The sequence below is a fragment of the Solea senegalensis genome, linkage group LG7 (assembly GCF_019176455.1).
Source record: "Solea senegalensis isolate Sse05_10M linkage group LG7, IFAPA_SoseM_1, whole genome shotgun sequence".
Lineage (NCBI taxonomy): Eukaryota > Metazoa > Chordata > Actinopteri > Pleuronectiformes > Soleidae > Solea > Solea senegalensis.
In genome coordinates, this window is record NC_058027.1 from 10,734,128 (window position 1) to 10,754,033 (window position 19,906).

At 38.5% G+C, this 19,906-nt stretch overlaps 1 protein-coding gene across 2 annotated transcripts in view; it reads right to left on the bottom strand.

Annotated features, from left to right (window-relative positions):
- Positions 1–9,892: 9,892 nt before the first annotated feature.
- The window catches only part of tspan4a (tetraspanin 4a), a 130,566-nt gene continuing 120,552 nt past the window's right edge, over positions 9,893–19,906 (bottom strand). For both annotated transcript variants that reach the window (XM_044030638.1, XM_044030637.1), the window contains 3 exons: positions 19,304–19,435; positions 12,439–12,522; positions 9,893–10,439 (listed from right to left, as the gene is read on the bottom strand). In XM_044030638.1, coding sequence (XP_043886573.1) covers positions 10,371–10,439; positions 12,439–12,522; positions 19,304–19,435 — 285 coding nt within the window. In that variant the 3' untranslated portion in view covers positions 9,893–10,370. The remainder of the gene's footprint in view (positions 10,440–12,438; positions 12,523–19,303; positions 19,436–19,906) is intronic.

A 19,906-nucleotide genomic window follows, 5' to 3' on the forward strand; every position in this document is an offset into this window, starting at 1 on the left:
GGTGTCCTACATTGGTGGTGGATATCAATTTGTTTAAGTTGTCGAGACAACACACTCGTTGTCTGATAGCTAAATTGAGACGCTTATCTGGTTGTCCATATATTTACGTTGCAGAGGGAGAGCCATAGACAGTTCCTGATAATGCTTTTCTGCAGTACGTATCCCAGACAAAGTGGTAAGCCGCCTGTGGTGTAGGGTTTGTAATTATGATTATGGACAGATTGTCATTTTGGTACTGAATTTATCAAAATAAAACTGAGAGCCTGCAGCCAGAGCCGCTCTGTGAGGCAGTGCCTTCAGCCACAGAGTAACATCAGCAAGCTAGACTCTCCTAACATGCAGATTTATTAGGATTCTGGCCTGGTGACAGCAGCCAGTGGCCGAAGGCACTGCATGAGTCTTCTGAACATGATATCGCAAGAATGGCTTGAGATAATTCTTCCAAATTGAGTGCAAACGTTCACTTTGACGAAAGGACGGACAATATTTTGGACCACAGTGGGCTCACAAAACATGTTTTTGGCCTGTTGAACATTATATTGAAATCCGAGGCCAAATCTGTCTCCTCAGCACTAAATAGTGGACAGACTGCACCCATTATCATTGTGCTACTGAGAAAGAAAAGACTCTTGCACTCATTTTATTTCTTTAAATCATTTACAGCCTTCTTGGGGAATGCTGCTTATTGGTGCCATGGGCGATACTTTATGCGTATCATAACATGCTGTCCGACACTACAGCTGCAATGTTTTTTCAGCTAAAGGGTTCTGCTACTCTTGCAAAGACATGCAAAGACAGTTGAGGAAATAATGAACAGCTCTAGTTGTTTTTATTATACTCTGCTACAGGAGGACTTGCACAGTAGATTGGCAGGTTCCTCTTCTGTACATGCACCGTCTGAGTTATATCAAAATGATTGAATTGAATCAAATTTATTTGTCAAGTCAAGTGAAACATAAGCCACCTGAACCAAAAATAAAAATATCTGGTTATCTTAGGGGCCACATGGTTGGTGTAGTGCTTGCTCTTGCCTTTGCAACAAGTGATGTTCTGTCTGGTTTCCTCCCACAGTCCAAAGACATGCAGATTTGAGGATTAGGTCTCTAGGTCCAGGTCTCGGACACTCTAAATTGACCGTAGGTGTGAGAGTAAATGGTTGTTTGTCTCTATATGTGGCCCTGTGATGGACTGGCGATCTGTCCAGGGTGTACCCCGCCTTTCACCCTATGTCACAGTGCCCCCTACAACCCTCATGTGTGGAAAAAGCAGTAGAAAATGGATGGTTAGTTATCTTAGAGGCTATATTTTCTTTAGGTTTTAACATCGCTAACTCTTTTTTTGGCCTACGTACACAATTTAAATTCATTGTGTTGATGGAACAGTTGGTAAATGGAGAGCCTTTTTTCTTTGAAGCAAGGCATACTAGAGGCACCCAGACAAGTGTTACATGACATTTCTGCTCACCTGTTGGCTAAAATGCTCTTTTACATCAAATGTACCTTTCTCAAAGGCAGTGATTCTTAATCCTTAGTCCTTAAGACCTACTGTCCTGTCGATGTTTCCCTGCTCCAACACCTGATTGAGATGAACAACTCATCAACAAACACTGCAGAAGCCTGGTAATGACCCATTTAAATCAGGTGTGTTGGAGAAGGAAACATCTTTAAACATGCATGACAAGGACCAGGATTGAGAAACACTGCTTTAAGTGTCAAACTCAATTACAGAAAGGGGCCATAACTGCGTCCAAGTCAAATAATGTGAAATTCAGAATAAAAACAAACAAACCAAACAAATTAAAGCTGTGTCATGTTAACATATATTAGCAAATGTAATGGATACTTTTTCATGAAATAAAATTAATTGATTTACCCATGGAGTAGCCTGAGAAGGGCTAAATATCAACATTGGACCACTGTTATATAAGTTCCCACAACAGAACATCAATGTAAAAGTAAATAGTGTTGAAATTCATGTATGAATTTCCATTGAACGCCATCTCAATTCCATCTCTCTTAGCCTGATTTCCTCTGCTGTGTTCCAGTAGAACAGAACATGATTTGCTGAACTCATTATTTCTTATACAGCAAGGTAACTTGATGTGTGGTCCTAATAAGTGTGTCAGTGAAGGACCAGGAAAGACAGAACATATTATCTCACTGGTCAAATACGATTAAATGACAGGCCAGATTGAGTTTGACACAGGCTTCCCTTGTGCTTTCATTTTAATGTTTTAAAGGTACAGTGTGTAGGATTGTATCAGGGCCTCTGCTCATGCCCAGCTGGCAGTCTCTCTCTCTCTTTCCTCCCCCTTCCCTCTGTGTGTAGTCAGGTCACCAGCTGCCATGCATCCTCATCAATCTCTGCCTACAAATACCTGGTTCCTCCTCTGCCAGACCATGTTTGCAAAGTCAGTTGTGTATCTAGGCACCTTTGAATCTTTCTGAACACTTACTCTGTGTTTTTTGGATGTGTTGCTTATAACTGTTCTCCTGTGCTTGTAATTAGCAAAGCTGGCTCCTGTCATCAATCCCACCTGCCTCATCTCTGCACCCACCCGGCTCAGTTTTGGAACTCAACTCTAAGACTTATCCCTCAGCTCCCTTCTCTGTGCTCAAATCAGCTTTGGCCCATTTCCCAGAGTAACACATCCTACCTGCTAAAGCATCTCTAGTAGCCTTTCATTATCATTAAATCTCAAATGAGCTTTAGTTTGTCCATTAAAAACAGTATGTTCTAAAACAATAACACATACGTTTTGGTGATTGCACTCAAAAAAATAAAATAAATAAATAAACATCATAGCAAATGTACTGTGGTCTGTGTGGCAGTTTTTAAAGGTGCAATGAGTTGACTTCATGGAACATTCATTTAAGCGAAGCTTCACTTACACTTCAAGGTTTTACCAAAGGTAAATCTCTATTTACTTCTTACCAGAGTGCAGTCCCTGAGTCTGGGATCATGACAGTATTTTTAACATTGGCATCATACTTCAGTGTAAAAAGAAACTTAATGGATTGTAAACCAAGGTCAAACAAAGCTGACATTGAGGGAAAACAATTTAAGGACAATTAAAATGATCAGTGAGCTCCCCTCCTGAAAAAAGTAAAAACTCATTTCAGTGGAAGGGTTTTTCTGCTGCTTATAAATTGTATTGTAATGTGTTGTGTCAGTTGACTGGTGGATGTTTAAACAAATGCAGTCAGAGGTTGATGGATGGTCAAAAGCAGAAGCGGCAGCCAAGTCTGACATTTCATGTTTAAATGACTGGAACAAAGTCAGATCAAGCCAGTAAACAGTCTTTATTCTCCTTACAACGCTGCTGAAACACACTGCAGTGTTTTACCACATACAGTACACACTGTGACTTTGACACTGAGTGCTCCACATTTTAAATTTGGGAAATGACTTTGATGAGCATCTGTGTTAAAGCCTAAACTCTAAACACAAAAACAATATCCATTCCAATGAAATTAGTGCAGTCATCGAGGATCCACTCAAAGAGGTCAGTCAGAGGTTGGCTCAGCAGCTGCAGCAGTTCAACAGCTCGCCCTGTGAGAGGTTACCATGTCAACGAGCTTTTTGGCACTGTGTGCAAGACATGCAAATGCCGCCTTTTTCCCTCATCTTTCTGACTCTTTTCAGACAAAGAGCAATGGAGTTATGAGTTGTTTCCCCCTCTTTTATTTTTATTTTAGATGTAGTTTTAGTTTTGTTCTGTGGTGTGGCAAATGTTTGCTTGTTGATGTAATTTATTATATTCTTATCTTTTATTTATATTTTCAGATGTTTTTTTGTTTGTCTCACAAAAAAATGTTATTCAGTTATTAATTAATGAATTTAATAATTCATTCATTCAAATTGCATTGTCACTTGTAAATTCTGCAGTTGTGAAGTGAAAATACAAGAGCAATGCAACCAGCAACTATGAAGGTGAGCTGCAAAACAGTTTATGTGCGTGGCACGGGTCAAAGACTTTGTTATTAAGTCTGTCAACTGACCACACTGAACATGACAACAGAGATACATAAAGAGACCACGCAACATCACTAATCAAGGCAACAGAGAGACATAAAACAGAAGCATGGAATTTGTAAGAAGCAAAACAACCACAAAAGACATGATCTGATTATAAATGAGATACAGTGGTCACATTGTGTTGCAAACAGATAACAAAAAAGCCATAGAAAAAGGTAACTGCAATGGAAAGTGACATACACATCAGTCTGTGGATTCTGCACACTATATTTCTGCAGTTGGGCACAGAAAGAAATGGCAGGTTAGGATGATTGATGAACTTTGGAAAGTTCCGGATTTTGACAGATGTAGTGTCCTTTCATGAGCCGTGACACAAATTAGACACAACTCATGCAGGAAGGAGACGGCCAGAATTACAGTCATTTTCCCACAGTGTGAAAAAACCCTTCATCTTTGTTGCGTTACCAAGTCAGCCTGAGCTCACACTCTTGAACTGCAGGAGGCGAGGCGAGGTGAGATGCGAGGGAATGAGCACATAGCTATGCTTTGCTGTTCAAGCACACGATGTGAGAAAGCCTGTGAACATGATAATGAATGATGCATTGGGGGGTGAGGGGGACGTCAGGAATCTGCTGAAGCGACGATGTGAAGTCGAGCAGGGAGACGCTGGGGTTTGGTTTGCTGTGCTGCTGTAAGCATGTGTATCCACATTCCCCAACTAATGGAATTGCTGAAGGTCCCTGTGTCTGTGCTAGAATACAGTAGGTAACACACACCTGTGACTGCTTTTTAGCGAATTTCATGTTGGTAAGATCATTGGAGATTAATAGATGTTCCCACAGGATTATAAAATAATGGGCCACATACAGGTGTCATAAAAAAACATCCACACTGTAGAGACTCAAAAAACAACACCTGGCAGACCTTCGTGTGGGGGGCACAGGTGCACTATTTATGTGTAATACACCTGTGTTACAATCTGTAAAGTTAAGTACGATATAGATTTCCTGGAGGTCAGTGAATGCATCTTGATGGTCAGAGATGCTAAAGGCCTGTTAATAATTTGAGGGCTCTATGATTGGCCCCTGTCAAGCCATAGAGCCATTTCCATTAAGAGGGAACACCTGCATGTTTCTTGAAAGTCCTGAAGAGACATTTGTGGAAGCTGATGTAAGCCACCAGCTTAAGACTATAGGCTTCTTGCAGTGGCTTTCATCTAAATGACTTAATTAAGCTTTTGGCGAGTCTGAAATGTGAACATATGATGGTTTTTCATATCATTAACAACTGCTGGAAGGAGGACGATTGTGCCAACAGAAACATCTGCTACTGGCGATGGAGCCGTTGCTAGTAGCAGCACCAGCCACAATCCTGCACTAAATGATGCTCCTTCTGCCTGCATTTGAAGACCCTGGCGAATGCTCCTTCTGCCTTGTTTTCTGTTTGATTCCAAACATTTTGATAGTTTTTATAGTTAAAATCCCTGAACGTTGTGTATTTCCTGAATCCGAGGCTTGATGCATGCGCGCCTGTTTCTCTGTATGTCGCCAATATAATCTTTGTTTTCTTTAATCTAATCTTTATTATACACCCAGACTTTCCACAGTCTGGCTATTATCTTTCATGAATGTGTGGGACATATTTCGTTGTGTGAGCATGTGAGCCCAACAGGTGCTTGGAGGGTGCAGAGCAAATGTGTTCTCTCCACTCTTGCCATTATACTGTAAATGTACCCTACCTATAGATATGAAACATGTGCATACTGCGAATGAATATTGAATAAACTACTGTTTTGGGTTCATATTGAAGTATATGAACTAAGAAGAACACATTAACGCAACTAATGTTTAATACTTAAACGTATTAAAGATTTACATTAATAAGTAAACATGAGACAAGAGGGTCTCTTGGACACATGACAAGTCAGACCATACGTTGTACAATAGGCATCCTGTATAGGACAAGAAGCTTGAGGGTCTGTCTTGGATATGGTTAGTTAGGAAATATAGATGTCTCTTGTTTGATTAAATGGTGATATTGTCCAATTTAAAGATCATGGGACAGTATGGTATATCCGGACCCAACTTGTTTTTCAAGTCGTTACATTATGGAAACAGGAGAAAGGCGGGGGTCGAAACATGTGATGCCTGCAAGTAGGAAGGCTAGAGAATCTATATAATGTTAGTTTTGCTTTTCTGAGGCAGAATTGTTCGGAGATTCGGCAGGAGCACATTCTCCCAAGCTGCTGTGGCGGCTTGGTTCTGACGCCTGACTTGTAACTAAATAAAATCCCTTTGTTCAGTACAAGTCCTGTGTCAGTGAGGTATTTTCCTGCATCATCAACTCATCACCTATCGTTCAGAAGAAGAAGGAAGCCTGACAAAAACGACAATATATTTGTAAATCTGACTGATTGAGTCTCTCCCCACATGTCACTGGTGACTGTGGCATCCCCCGAGCAGGTGATATCAGTTAAATAACTGCTGAAACTGTATTAATTCAAAAGTCATTCTTTTAGTTGCAGTTGCAAAAATTTCATTATGATGACAATAAAAACTTCTTGAATCTTGAGTCTTGGTGCAAAGATGGAGATGTTGTGGATTTTATGCATGGAGAGCTGAGGGTGCATTTATTTTGGTGAGTGCAACAAGCTCAGTGAAAATGAACTTCCTCTGGATGATGGAAAATGGATATTGTGCAACATTTTGACATTCAGTGCTGTCGGAATGCAATGCCACAGTGTGTTCGCTGCAGTGAAGAATGTCATGACACGAGGCACACAACAGCTGTGTGAGGAAATATTCTTCTCAGCTTTATTAATGCGAGTGCACGCTTCATTCCTCGACTCATGTTACACCCACTGTGGCATAAACGACGCACACTGATGTCCACCATGTAGATGTTGACTGTGTGGTTGATTTCATAATCAACTCTACTTTGTGAGTGCTGTTTAATTAAAGGAAGTTGATTAAAAGCAGTTAAAAAATCAAATGTGTCAATTAGAACCCTGATCTGACTGAGTGATCCATCCACAACATAGACTGTTTATAACAAGTAAACATGGCTTCAAAGTGGGTGACATCACAACCAATTGCCACTTGATCTACGACTACATAACAACAACAAAATCAAAATGTTGGAGCACGTGTGTTTTCAGAACTCTAATCTAGGCCAACGTGGACCTTTATTTTCCAACTTCACTGCTCCATAAATAATTTCCAGTGTGTTTTTAAGGTCACATAAGTCAGTGGTATTCAATGCTCATTTTAGCACCAAAAAAGCTCATTTTCTATTTCATACCTGGGATCACATTCACCAGCCAAGTCGAAGCAAACACATGTACACAAATACTGTGAAGCACAGGCCTCTGTTCTGGGAGAAGCTAAGGTACACATGTTTTTCACTGAGGTCTGGTTTCAGGAGAGAGAAAACCAGACTGTGATCTCCATGTTGTTTGGTGAGGTTTTAGTGGGAATTTGTTGTTGAGCTCACTAATGGCCCGAGGCTGAAGATTGTCATTTTCATTTATTGTTTTCATTTGTTGTTTCATATTGCTGCTGCTGTGAAGCCATTGGAGACGCCATATGTGTTCAAGAGCTGCACAAATAATCTTGACTTATTTTCTAATAAGATTATCTGAAGCACTGCATGAAAACACAGGTGTAGAGGTCGATAGTGTTTATCTGACCAAACAGTGGATCAGTGTGTGAAACATGCTGTATGTGTTCAATGTCAGTGAAATGACGAAACAACCTAAATCTGTCTTTGCTTTTTTAAAATTGCATTGCTGCATAACAACAGAAGCTTGCAGTGATGGGGACGAGACCGTCTATGCCGAGTCCGAGTCAAGACCGAGTCTTTGAAGGGTCAAATACAGTCCTTTAGGAGTCGAGACCGAGTTGAGACCAAGACCATAAAAACATGTCAGTTTTCATATTCATGATTTAGTATCGCCACAGTTAATAATCAACAGATAGGCCTACAGACTAAGGAGCAGTCTTAACATGTTTTAATATGGACTATGCTTTTACTATCATTAAAAAAATCCCTACCACATGCATCATCTTCTGCCTATTTTTATAAACTGTGCTGCTCTGTCATCAACATGTTAAGCCCACCCTGACTTTTTTAATCATAGTTAGGACATAACGTGAACTGCTGAAACTGTATTAATTCAGTCTCGAGGACTCTGTCTGAAATTACGAGTCCTTCTCCTCCCACTGTGGTCCGAGTCCGAGTCAAGACCGAGTCTTTGAAGGAACGAGTACTACATCACTGGAAGCTTGCTCGATACAGTTGCAAGACCAGTTTCTATAATCTGAAATGCAACCTAATGTCACAGCGTACTTTATAAAGAGTAAAATGTGTACATGATTGATGTTCATTTAGTGTCTACGGATGTTTTGGCCAGATGGACTGATCTCCCAGACCCGGTTTCATGACCCGGTCGGAAAAACAAACATGTTCTCCCCATGTGTGCGTGGGTTTTTTCTCAAGGAGTGTGTGGTTGTTCATCATTTGTTTTGTAAAAAGATGCTTCATTCAACATAAAACAAAGGGAACTAAAATGAATTTGACACTCCTGCTTCAAGTGATATTAAATCAATTGAAGAAAAACTCTTCGGTCTTCTATCCGATATCTGACTGTCTCAGTGTGACTGTTTCTTTTGCCTCTCTCAGTCAGCCCAGCTGCATATGATGCTTCATGTAGGCAGCATTTACACATTACACATCATCACATTGTTTCTTTAATGTGATGCTGTCTCATAAGTTCATCATTTTAAACGCATTTTTCACCTTCTCTGCCGTCTCTTTTAGAGTCCAGTGTGTAATCACATTCAATGTTCTGACACTGGAGTTAATACCTGAGCTCTTTTCACCACGCTGTCTTAACAGTCTGGGTCTTCTAACTATATTATTTTTTATTATATATTATATTATTACCAAACTAAGGTTAAAACCAGAGGCTGATCGATTGTCTCACTGAGCGGTAAGGTCAGTTCACTCAGTTACGGCCTTTAAATCTTAAATGTACTTTTAGAGAATGGCTTTTTCTGACAGCCAAAAGACTTTACTATCACGGCCTTGAGCAATTTTCTTTCTCTAAGCCGTTTTTGTTTCTTTTATTCTATTGAATGTTTCCCATTTCCGTGTTTTGAAAGTGCACACCTTTGTGTGTTTTCATTGTGAAATGTGCTATAATTCTGGACATCATATTTTAAACCTTTCTGTAGATGACTTCACTCCTGGCTCTTTTGTACTTTAAAGTTCCAACTACTTGAAAGCAGAAAAAAGGAACCAAGAAAGAAAAATCCTAACAAATGGATAGAGGAGTCGCATACACCTGCTGTGACTGCTGTTCCAGCATTTCTCTTATCTTTCATAACATTTTTCCAAGGGGGGCATTTAATCAAAGTATGTCACAGAGTACTTATACCCTGTATTGAATCTGATGATCTAAGAAAGAAGGGAAAAAAACTAACTTATGGAGACAAAAGGGTCAGAAGGGTCTTTTTGTTATTGGTGATAAAATGTCTCTGGCCAGTCTGGAGGTTACTGTTCATTTAAATTCCTCCAGCAGAATGTTCTTATTGTAGGTGGTGCAATCCTCGTGCCCCATGTAAAACTACCCAGTAAAAAAGCCACATGTTCCATGGAGCGTGAAGTCGTAAAGCGGTTGGTTTCATTAGATATATCTAATTAATACCTGATTAGTTAGGTGCTAGAAAATATTTTATTGACTCAGTCTGTCTCAGTAGAGAGACTATATTTACAGCTTTACATTCTAGTTCCTGGCAAATTTTCCCCATCCGTCCAGTTTGTCATTCAGGGTGTTATGCATAATTACAGCAGGATTGCACATAAACCCCTTCAGTGTTTTCTGTTAAGAAATGACAAGATGACGTGTGAGCCGTTTAGTGGAGCCAGAACATTTAATAGACACCATGGCAGGAGACATGCACTTGCAGCACTTCACACAGTGCACCTTCCCATTTGTAGCTCTCATTTTGAAGACACATACAAACCATACAATAATTTAAAACAAAACACATTAAAAAATGGGTTACAGTTTTTTTTATATTTATATATATATATATACTGTATATATAATACATGTTCATAATTCAGCTTCACAGAAATTAGCTTTCGACACAAAGCAAACCATAGCAACCAACTCAGGAATTACACTGACACTGTGCTTGTTGATAGAGGGACAATTGTGAACCGGTGACACCCAAGAGCAAATGTCACAGAGAGGACAAGCAGTGGAAACAAGAGTCTGTTGAGGAAGATGGGGGAGGAAGAGGAGGACGAGGAGGAGGAGGAGGGTGGGTCAGACCATCGATGAGCAAAAACAATCCAAGTGTGCTGAAGGGCAGAGAGGTCAATCGCTAGGCGTAGAATGTTTCTACTTTCACTGCCTGACAGAACATTGTCATGGAGAAGACGAGACCCAGGATCTGCACAAGAAAACAAATCAGGCATGAAAGCATCAGATGTCCAAGTCACAGTGGCATGAAAGTAAACTCTTCTATCTGTTTGGCTCATTCCCTATATCATGTTATATTAAAATCTCATTACGTTTACTACTTAGAGAACAATAAAAAGAGCATCTGGATGCTCTGCTAGGCGATGCACAGATTGCAGGAAGTGGATGCTCTGTTATTGCTTTTTTTGAAGTATATGTAAGCATTATATCCTATAGTTTTATTCGGTAATGCATTGTCTGGTGAACAGTCATCTTCATATTTCTATGATAAGATCAGGGTGTCTCTTTCTGCATTTTATTCTGTCTCGTTTCCTCATAAAATGCTAAAGACATCCATTGTATTTAAAGGCTTTGAAAACCCATTATCTCAATTAGCTTTTCACTAAATGCATGAATAGAATTCTTTCCTTCAAAGTTAAAAAGCATCTTAGTTATTTCACAGTTGCAGTATTTGGGTTTCGGTCTCTGATTTTGAGAGCACAGGTGAATAAAAGGAGATGAGACTTTATATGCATATAGAGTGGCATAAAGATATTCATTATTCAAGCTAACAGTTGTAATAATATGATTTTAGTGTATTTTTCTTCACTTCAGTGAGTGTTTGAACCCCGATAGCACACCAATTGGCCTTTTTTTTCCAAATCAGTTTGCTCAGTTGGTCTCTGACTACTCTTACTTGAAATATAAACTCACTTAATAAAGCTTCAAAGGTCCAAACACATAAAACTATTTTTAAATGGTAAATGATTAGATGAGAATAAATAAATGTTTTAATAAGAGCACTACAAGGTTCAAACGCTCTACAACCTTATTGTTGTGTTTTAAATAATCTATTACACAAATGATATGTACATATTATATGTATCATATTATTATTATAATATTTTAATCAAGTAAACTACAGATGCTCAAACTGTTTTTGGCCCTTTCCTGTCAACCCTCCACTGACTGTAATCCCCAAAACTTTATTTATTTTCCCCTGTGACTATGATACATGCGAACATAACATGTTCAGTTGTATGTTTAGGTTTTATTAAAATGTTTTATTTTTTCTTTAGATTGACAAAATGAAAGAAGAAGCAAGAGGTTTTTTTTTTTTGAAGGTTGCGTTCCTGTTGCATCCATCGTTACTAAGCAACCAAAACTGGGAAGCTGCTGAGATGACCAGCCTCACCACAGAATAAAATCAACACATTCAACAGAGAAAAATAACCAAAACTGCATTTCAGTTTTGCTGCTTGATGTGTGAATGGACGAAAATTATTTCTTCACCAATTGATTCAGACGCTTTTCCTGGAAGATGGAGGTTCAAGTTTATTTCAGAGCAAACTAAGACCAGTAGATATTTTCATCTCCAAGAAACAGATGACCCACTGCTTCATTCTCATTTGTGGGAACGTCTGACGTGCAGCTCCATGGAAAATAAAGTATTTGTGAGCACAAACGCCTGTAAACTGTCCCTTTGAGAGCATGTAACAGTCAAGTACTTTATCATCTTTGTCTGAACACAGAGTGTAATTGTATGACACTTATCTGTGTCGTAAAATAGTGTGAATCAGCTGCAAACATCACAGAAATGTGAGATGACTGGCTTCCTTATGCTGCATGAAGAATTTTCAAAGGAGAAAGAGAATCTTAACCAGTGACAAAAAAAAGAGCCTGCAGCATCCACAGGAGCCTCGTGTGATCAATGTTTTCAAGAAGGGTATTTTTCTCCTCTCACATTTTGGAAGCCCATCACGTTCAACTTGGCTGGAGAGGAAATAAAAGACTTTTACGGACAGTTAAACCACACTATGCGGTCCTCGGCGGTGACACATGCAGTTTTGCAGGCCCCTGCTGTCCACAGTACTGCACTCACCGCAAAGGACGCTGAAAGTATTGTAACAAAGTAAGAGCCTTGGTTTTCAAATGTACTCCAGATATCAAGAGCTGAGATACAAAAAATAAAACTTAAAAGCTGCAATTACCTGAGTAAGTGCTGTGCATAGAGCAAAGATCCAAAGAGCCACCAGGTTCTCATTAAGCCAGTCCTTGACTCGCTCGTAGCACGGCTGTGGAGACACACACACGCGTACAGTAAGTGAGAAAGCTGTAAACACACCACTTTGATGCAATTCTATATATATATATATATATATATATATATATACATATATATATATATATATATATATATATATATATATATATATATATATATATATATATATGTGTACATATATATATGTATATAATATAATGTATAAATTACACATGTCTGTCTGCTTTTTTTAATAATCACTACCTACTTTATATTCTACAATAAAAACACATTTCTTCCGACTCTACCTCGACTAAGACGACAAAAAAAAAAAAACTTGTATTGCACTTATGACTAGCACTTCATAGTTTGTTCTACTTGAAGCTCTTACTTACTTCTAGCTCTTATTTGTACCCAAATGTTTAAATGCACTTTTGTAAGTCGCTTTGGATAAAAGCGTCTGCTAAATGACATGTAATGTAATGTAATGTAATTTAAATGTATTTATTTAGGATAGCCCCTCGAGATGAATCATCTCATTTTCGAGGGGGTCCTTCAACAAAATGATACACATAATACAAAATACAGTGAAACAAATTACAGGACTTATACATGCACACACACACACACACAGACAAGGCTCTCCTAACTCCAGCTAATCCGGAATAAATAAAAGAAAAATCAGAAACAAGAACAAGGAAGTGATGCTTTGAAACTATGAAGAGAAGTAAGCTGACATGGGAGATCGTTCCAATCAGACGGAGCTTTGAATTGAAATGACAGACGACCAGATTCTTTAAATATTCTAGGAATGTGGAAAAAGAGGTGATCAGTATGTAACTATGGGGTAGCTATGTTTGACAAGGCGTCTATTGTTAGCTACCTTACTTAGGTCTGTTATTAGCTTTTCATTATCTATTAATCTCCTGTTTTACTACTATTTATTTTCCATACTGATGTATGTTCAATGACGAGAACTATTGGTCTCCAGTGTTTTCTCATCACTGAATATTGACTCATTTGATTTCTGTGCTCGGTTTCTTTTGGTTTACCTGCTTCACATGCAGTGGGGGTGGGCGATGAGTGACTGGCACCTGGGGGTTGGGGGCTTTTTGTTTTCAAGCACTTTGAATAAAAATATATATAAAAATATAAAAAATAAAAAATACTGTATAAATAAAGTCTGAGATTTGCTGATTAAAAATAGTTTGGCGACATCCTTGTTTCCCGCTCCCCTCCTCTTCTGTCCTTGATATTCTTTAGGAAAACTCACTGTCTTTGTCAACTGTGTGAATACAGGAACAGTACATGCATGTGTTTTTATTTATTGTCTGAATACATTCAGAAAGAAAACTGAGGTCATGATTATGAAGGAATGTAAAAGAAGGAATAGGTCGAGTAAAGCCATTGACATTGAAAGTCAAATTGAAAGCCATTGACACCTGTTCCCTCCCCCTATATATTTAAAAAAAAAAACACAGTTGCACATAGACTGTACAGGAAAAGGGAAAGTTGCTGTCATAGCAGACTACACTGCTGTTTTGATTAAATTATTCATCCTTCCTTCCAGATTGTAAAATGTAAATGTATATTTTAAAATATCTTGTCAGTGAAACATACTCTTCACACTCTGCATTTCACTGCTGCCTAATGACACAAAAAATATAAAAAAATATATATATTCCTAGGCCAAGGTGAAATAATTCCAGACTGGATTAATATTGAGAGTCCTGCCAAATTTACACACTGCTTACAAGTTATTTATCAAACTGGTGCCCACATGCACCGCATCAGAGATATATTAATTCAGACTTTTCTTATTTGACATCCAGTGCAGACTTCCTGGTCAGTTCATGCACGGCCACAGCACTATATTAAAAACACAATAATCAAACCCGCAAGCGTCTCACTGTGTTTGTCGTGCCTGTGCTGTCTATAAGATGTAAGATGTTTGTCCAAGGATGCCACTTTTCAAACTTGCACGCGGGTAGAAAGCTGAATTTCAGCTGACTGTTCAACTGTCTGGCAGCTACTGTACTTTTCTCATTCACTCACAATCGAGGTCAACTCACTTTATCCAGAAAACAGTATGTAGTTTAGGCATTCAAAATGCAGTGCTATGACATTTACTGTAGTGATGATTGTGCTGTTCCCAACCACAGCCCACACAGTTGTTATGGAAATAAAACAGAAGCTATTTTAAAAGACATTTTTCCAGACGTAACTGCCTATACACGCTGGAGTGTACACACGCCATATTTCTGGGCTTTCAAACTGTGAGAGCATTTTTGTGTGTATGTATACGCATCATCAAGCCCATCTGACTGACTCATTCTGTTTATTTCTGTTTTCCATCAATGGAAATATGAAGAGCTTTTTAATCATTCTCCTAGTTTCTCAGTTCATGAACATTCAGCTGTCAACAACAAAGGTCTATGGCAGAGACAAAGAAGTAGATTTTATTCATTATAAAACTATACGATGAAAGGTAATATGTGTGCGTGAATAGACAAAAACACTTGAAGCACACAATGTAAACCTGTCAGTGGCTTCAGTTACTTTTTTGTCAACTTGGACTCAACAGAGAAATTAATTAATGGCACACTATACTGTATGTACCGAGGGAATATATGCAAATATATGTGGGCTAAAATATAAAATACATATTTTAAAATCCAGGCATCATTAGAAAAAAAAAAAATCTTTATGCTTGACTGTGAAACACTGTATTAGAGTCCTTGATTATTAAAAATTCATACATAACAAGAAATTCTGAGGTCTATGTGTCATCTGAAGGTGGAAAATATGCATAAATCTACAAAATCTTTAATTTGTTTTTGTGGAGGCTGGTGAAAAGAAAAAAAAAACTGGTGGAAAAATTATTATAAAAGCCACCTTTCATTTCTTAAAAGTGAAAAAATAGAAGCAGCTGCAAGTCACAGTTTGGCTACAATGTGGCCTTTTTCACTGAGCGGAAAATGACACTGCACTGCAAAACTGTATGGCACCACAGTAAGAGGACTGTGCTGTATTCTAGGATGAATGGCTACTATCTGTTCTGCAGCTGTGAACCTGATGGCATCATACTCATGATCTGTCCTTTTCAAATATAAAACTTATTTTATTTACAAACTGAAGAATAAGGTACAGATGTGAGCGATGTGATGTCAAAAAGTCTCACTCATGATACTTCATAATCTTTAAAATAATTATAATTATATCAAATCGATGTCCCCATCAGCTTTTTTGGCCCCCAAGCAGGATGAGGATTTCTTGAGTATTTTGTCCAGATACTAGATTTTCTTTTTTTTAAAAAAAGGTCACTGCCAGTAAAATAAATAATATTCCTGACTGAAGCTCGGGGAGACAGAATAACAGACTTGTCTTTTATCTGTCTGCACTGCTGCTGTCGTGAGGCTGCAGGCATCACTGTAGAGAAACAGGGAGAGCGAGAGGAGGAACTGGAGCTAAACCAGCACTGTGTTTGTTTAAAACATGTCATTCAACTTTAACGAATCACGTGAAAATGTCACTTCTCTACACGTGTGTTAAAAAGGTGATTTGATAACGCAGCGGTCACATTTATATTCTGTGCAAACAACAAGAGCCTGGTCACTGTTAAAAAAGTAGCCGACAGCAGACACACATCCCTGTAAAATAAAACATGCTCAGATCAGCTCTGATCTGATACTTCACTGTATCTACTGTAGAGCTTTTGATCACATCACATGATTTTAGTCAACAAATGCATGTTGTTCAGGTGTAAATGCATTTTTATTCTTTTATTTTGCATATATTTAAGCAGCATCTGCCAATGAAGCTCATGTGAAGCTATAAAACAGCCACTAAATGGACAGTGTGTTTTTTTTTCCCAGCTGTTGCTTCCAGATTGTAGAAATAACTCTGATGTTACACGCATTCCAAATACTCTTTTGAACACAACATGACAATCTTTGATTGACTTCCTGTCTGCAGATTAATAAACCATTTACCTTCTCCACAAGTGACATCTGGAAAATTTGATATGATTTCTGAAAATTATACCATTTTGTTGCGACAACCGAATAACAGCAGGGGCTCCACAAAACTGGTTGTCATTATGGTTCCTCATCTTCACTCATTATCATGTGCAGCTAATGCTTTAGCACGGCTGGAGAACAGATGTAGACTCATTGTGTTAAGTGGCCAAAAAGTGGCCTCTTTGTCTTTAATGACGTGTCAACACCAAAACTTTTTTAATTGTATCACTCCAGCCATTTTAATTTTTATCATGCCTGCAAATCACATCACAACAATAGGCTTTTGCTTGGAGAGAAATGTAATAGTTTACAAGCAAAAAAGTTGTTTGAATATTTGCGGATTCATCATAACAGACGAGGCTAACTAGTGTGTATACTGACGGACAAAAATCCACCCAACATTGAAGTTAATACAAACCAACATTTGGATGGAATATTAATGTTTAATGTGCTGTATAAGAATAGTCAGTGGTGTAAAGGGCTGAACCGAATTAGATTTTTATTTTTTTTTAATTAACTATTTCTATGTTATTTGGTTCTTTGTGATTTTGTGATTTTCTTTTGTGATTTTCTCAGCTGTTACGATCTAAAGCTCAAAAACAAGCTGCTGGAAGTAAAAACAGACATGAAATGAGCTTCAGCAGTGAGTGACAGAGACACCGCTGTGATGTCTTCTCCTGATGTAGCTTTGTGACACACACACAGAGAGTCTCTCTGCATGAGCCAGGACTATGAGGATTAGGAGGAAACTTTTAATGGTTGCTTCTTGACATTTTCAGCCAAGGAGGCGGGCAGTGACATCAGACCTTCCCACTCCTCAGGTGAGTGTGCAGAACTTTTTAAAAGGGCAATTCTAGGTCCATATTCCAACTGCTCACTGCCGTCTTGCTTTTCTAGCATAGCTGTTATGTCCCTGCCTTCCCTCTGTCAGTCGTGTTCCAACACAGACACAAAACCAAAACGCTGCTATGTTGGGAAATACAGAGATATTCGTATGGAGCTGATAATCAGCATTGTATGAGCTGATTTGACAATGGTTTGAATGCAACAGATATTAATTTACAGTTATGCATTACAGCTTTTACATCATCTAGTGTTTCACTATGGGCATCAGCTTGGCATAACCAACTAGGGAAGCTCCAATGACACTTTGTCTCTCAGTGACAGTTGTTCTCAGGTCTTTTTGGGAGTGAATAAAAGAAGAGGTTAGGACCCAAAACCAAACCCAGAGGGGTCCCACAGGAAACTGCGCAACGAGGATGAGAATGACTTTCCACCACAGGCAGAGGACCTTTGAATAAATCTGAAGATAAATCTGTTGACACAGTGACTCACAGTGTATAGGTGTCTCTGTCAGAAAAACCGAGACGGGAACACCTATCACACATTTAAGCATCTGAAAGGTGTGGTCCCCTGTGTCGAAAGCTGATTGAAAATCTACACTATTTAATACATCAACTGCCGAGAGGATATCATTTGTCAAGACGGCCGATTCTGTCAGATGGAGCCTCTGAAACTGCAGTGGAATGTTCAAAGACGATGCTCTGAAGTCAGAAAGACAACAGCTTTCTCTGGGATTATAGACAAAAAGGGAATTTTAAAGATGAATCTGTGGTTGGTCAAAAATGAGCTGGTTTATTCTTATTGAAAGAGAGAATCTGTAGAATTGACTGAAAGAATTCTGGGATTATTTGTGTTCTGAATGTATTATCTCATCACACTCAATACAATGAAAATAAAATCAATATGTATATCAATTTGTCAGAGCAATGCTACCAGAGACACCCAGGGTTACATCATTTCCAGCTGTTTCACCAGCACCAACAGTCATGTTTACCCTCAAAGACATGACACAGATGATGTTAAAACCTTTGAACATGTTTCAAATGCTTTTTCATCTAGTTTGTCAGGAGGCTTATTGCTTTTTAGCTGTTCAGGACACAAAGACTATAGTGTAGGTCGCCCACTGAAATGTGAAGAACAACACCACAGATGTAGTAACATAGTGAACTTCAGCTCTTTGGTCCATTGCCTCTGCTAAGGAGGTTATGTTGCCTTTTGTTTGTTGTTTTCGGACTGTTCCACTGTGAGAGAAAAAATGTTGAATCTCTTACTGTTGTATACTGTTGTTGTTGTTGAGGTCACAGCTAAGATAATGTCAATAAATGATTGATGAATACATAAATTAGACAAGGCTTTTTGACTGATAGAGAAATATTTGTTAATATTAGCTATTCTATATCACATTTTTAAACATCCTTTAATTATTAGAATTATATTAACAGAATGATTTGGTATCATAAGAAAAATACACTATTGATATTAGTGCATTCAAATAAAACATGTCCAAACTGTATTTACATTTTTGAGTCTGCTTGTGGTACTAAATGTGTATTCAATCACATGTGAGATTGCGTTGTGTTGGGAAACCCGTCTATGGAATTAGGTTGTGTGTGTGCAGTGTCAATATTTTCAACAAAAACACTTTTCATGAAGCAAGAAAAACTCAGTAGCCAATCAGCAGGCAGCTTCCTAAGGCCCGCCCATGGTCAGAAATGCAAACAAAAAGCCACGGTGCAAAGAACAAATCAGAGAGTGCAAAGAACAAGTGTTCTATATCTATCTATCTATATTTTATTTACAATTTTGCTTGCCCAAGTCATAAAGTGTTGTTTGCTTCTTAAAAATTCTTGTTTGAAAATATTGACACAAATCTAATTCTATAGCCCCTCCTACTCACATTTATGTAGTGGAAGTGGAAAATGTAAAACTTGACAAACTTGATTGTCTTACCGCTGTCCACCATGTTCCAGGGTTGTCCAGGCCGCAGTTGTCGCTGTACTCGAGGCAGCAGGAGTCGGGCACTCGCGTGGTGTTGTAAACGTCAAACCAGTCTGTGAGGTTGGTCACACCACAGCAACGGAACTGCAAGAAAAGAAGAAGTGTGTGGCCTCGTTTTATCATCGCATTGAAAATCTGCAGCATGGAAATGATTTTTCTGACCAAAATAATTCATATGTTCTGAACATAGAAAACACTTAATCTTGCTCATATTGAACTTTTGTACGATTCTCATACTATCTGTCTCACAGCCTGAATATCATTTTCAAACCCACCCTCTTTTTATCTACATCTCCCCCCCAGTGATTGGAATAGATTTTTTTCATGGCTCTCCCCACAGTTCAATTCATCAGCGCACTTCAGGGAAAGATAAAGTGCCCTATATTTTTGTTCATTCAGTGGACTTTAATTCCATGCAGGGACAATGCTGCCTCCGCTGCTCACAACAAAGCTCCGTGCTTTGAATTAGGAATTGGTTAATTCAAACCTCCACTTAAACAATGGATCATATTTGTAACTTATCATAAACTACAGCAGAATTCAAATGACCAGAAA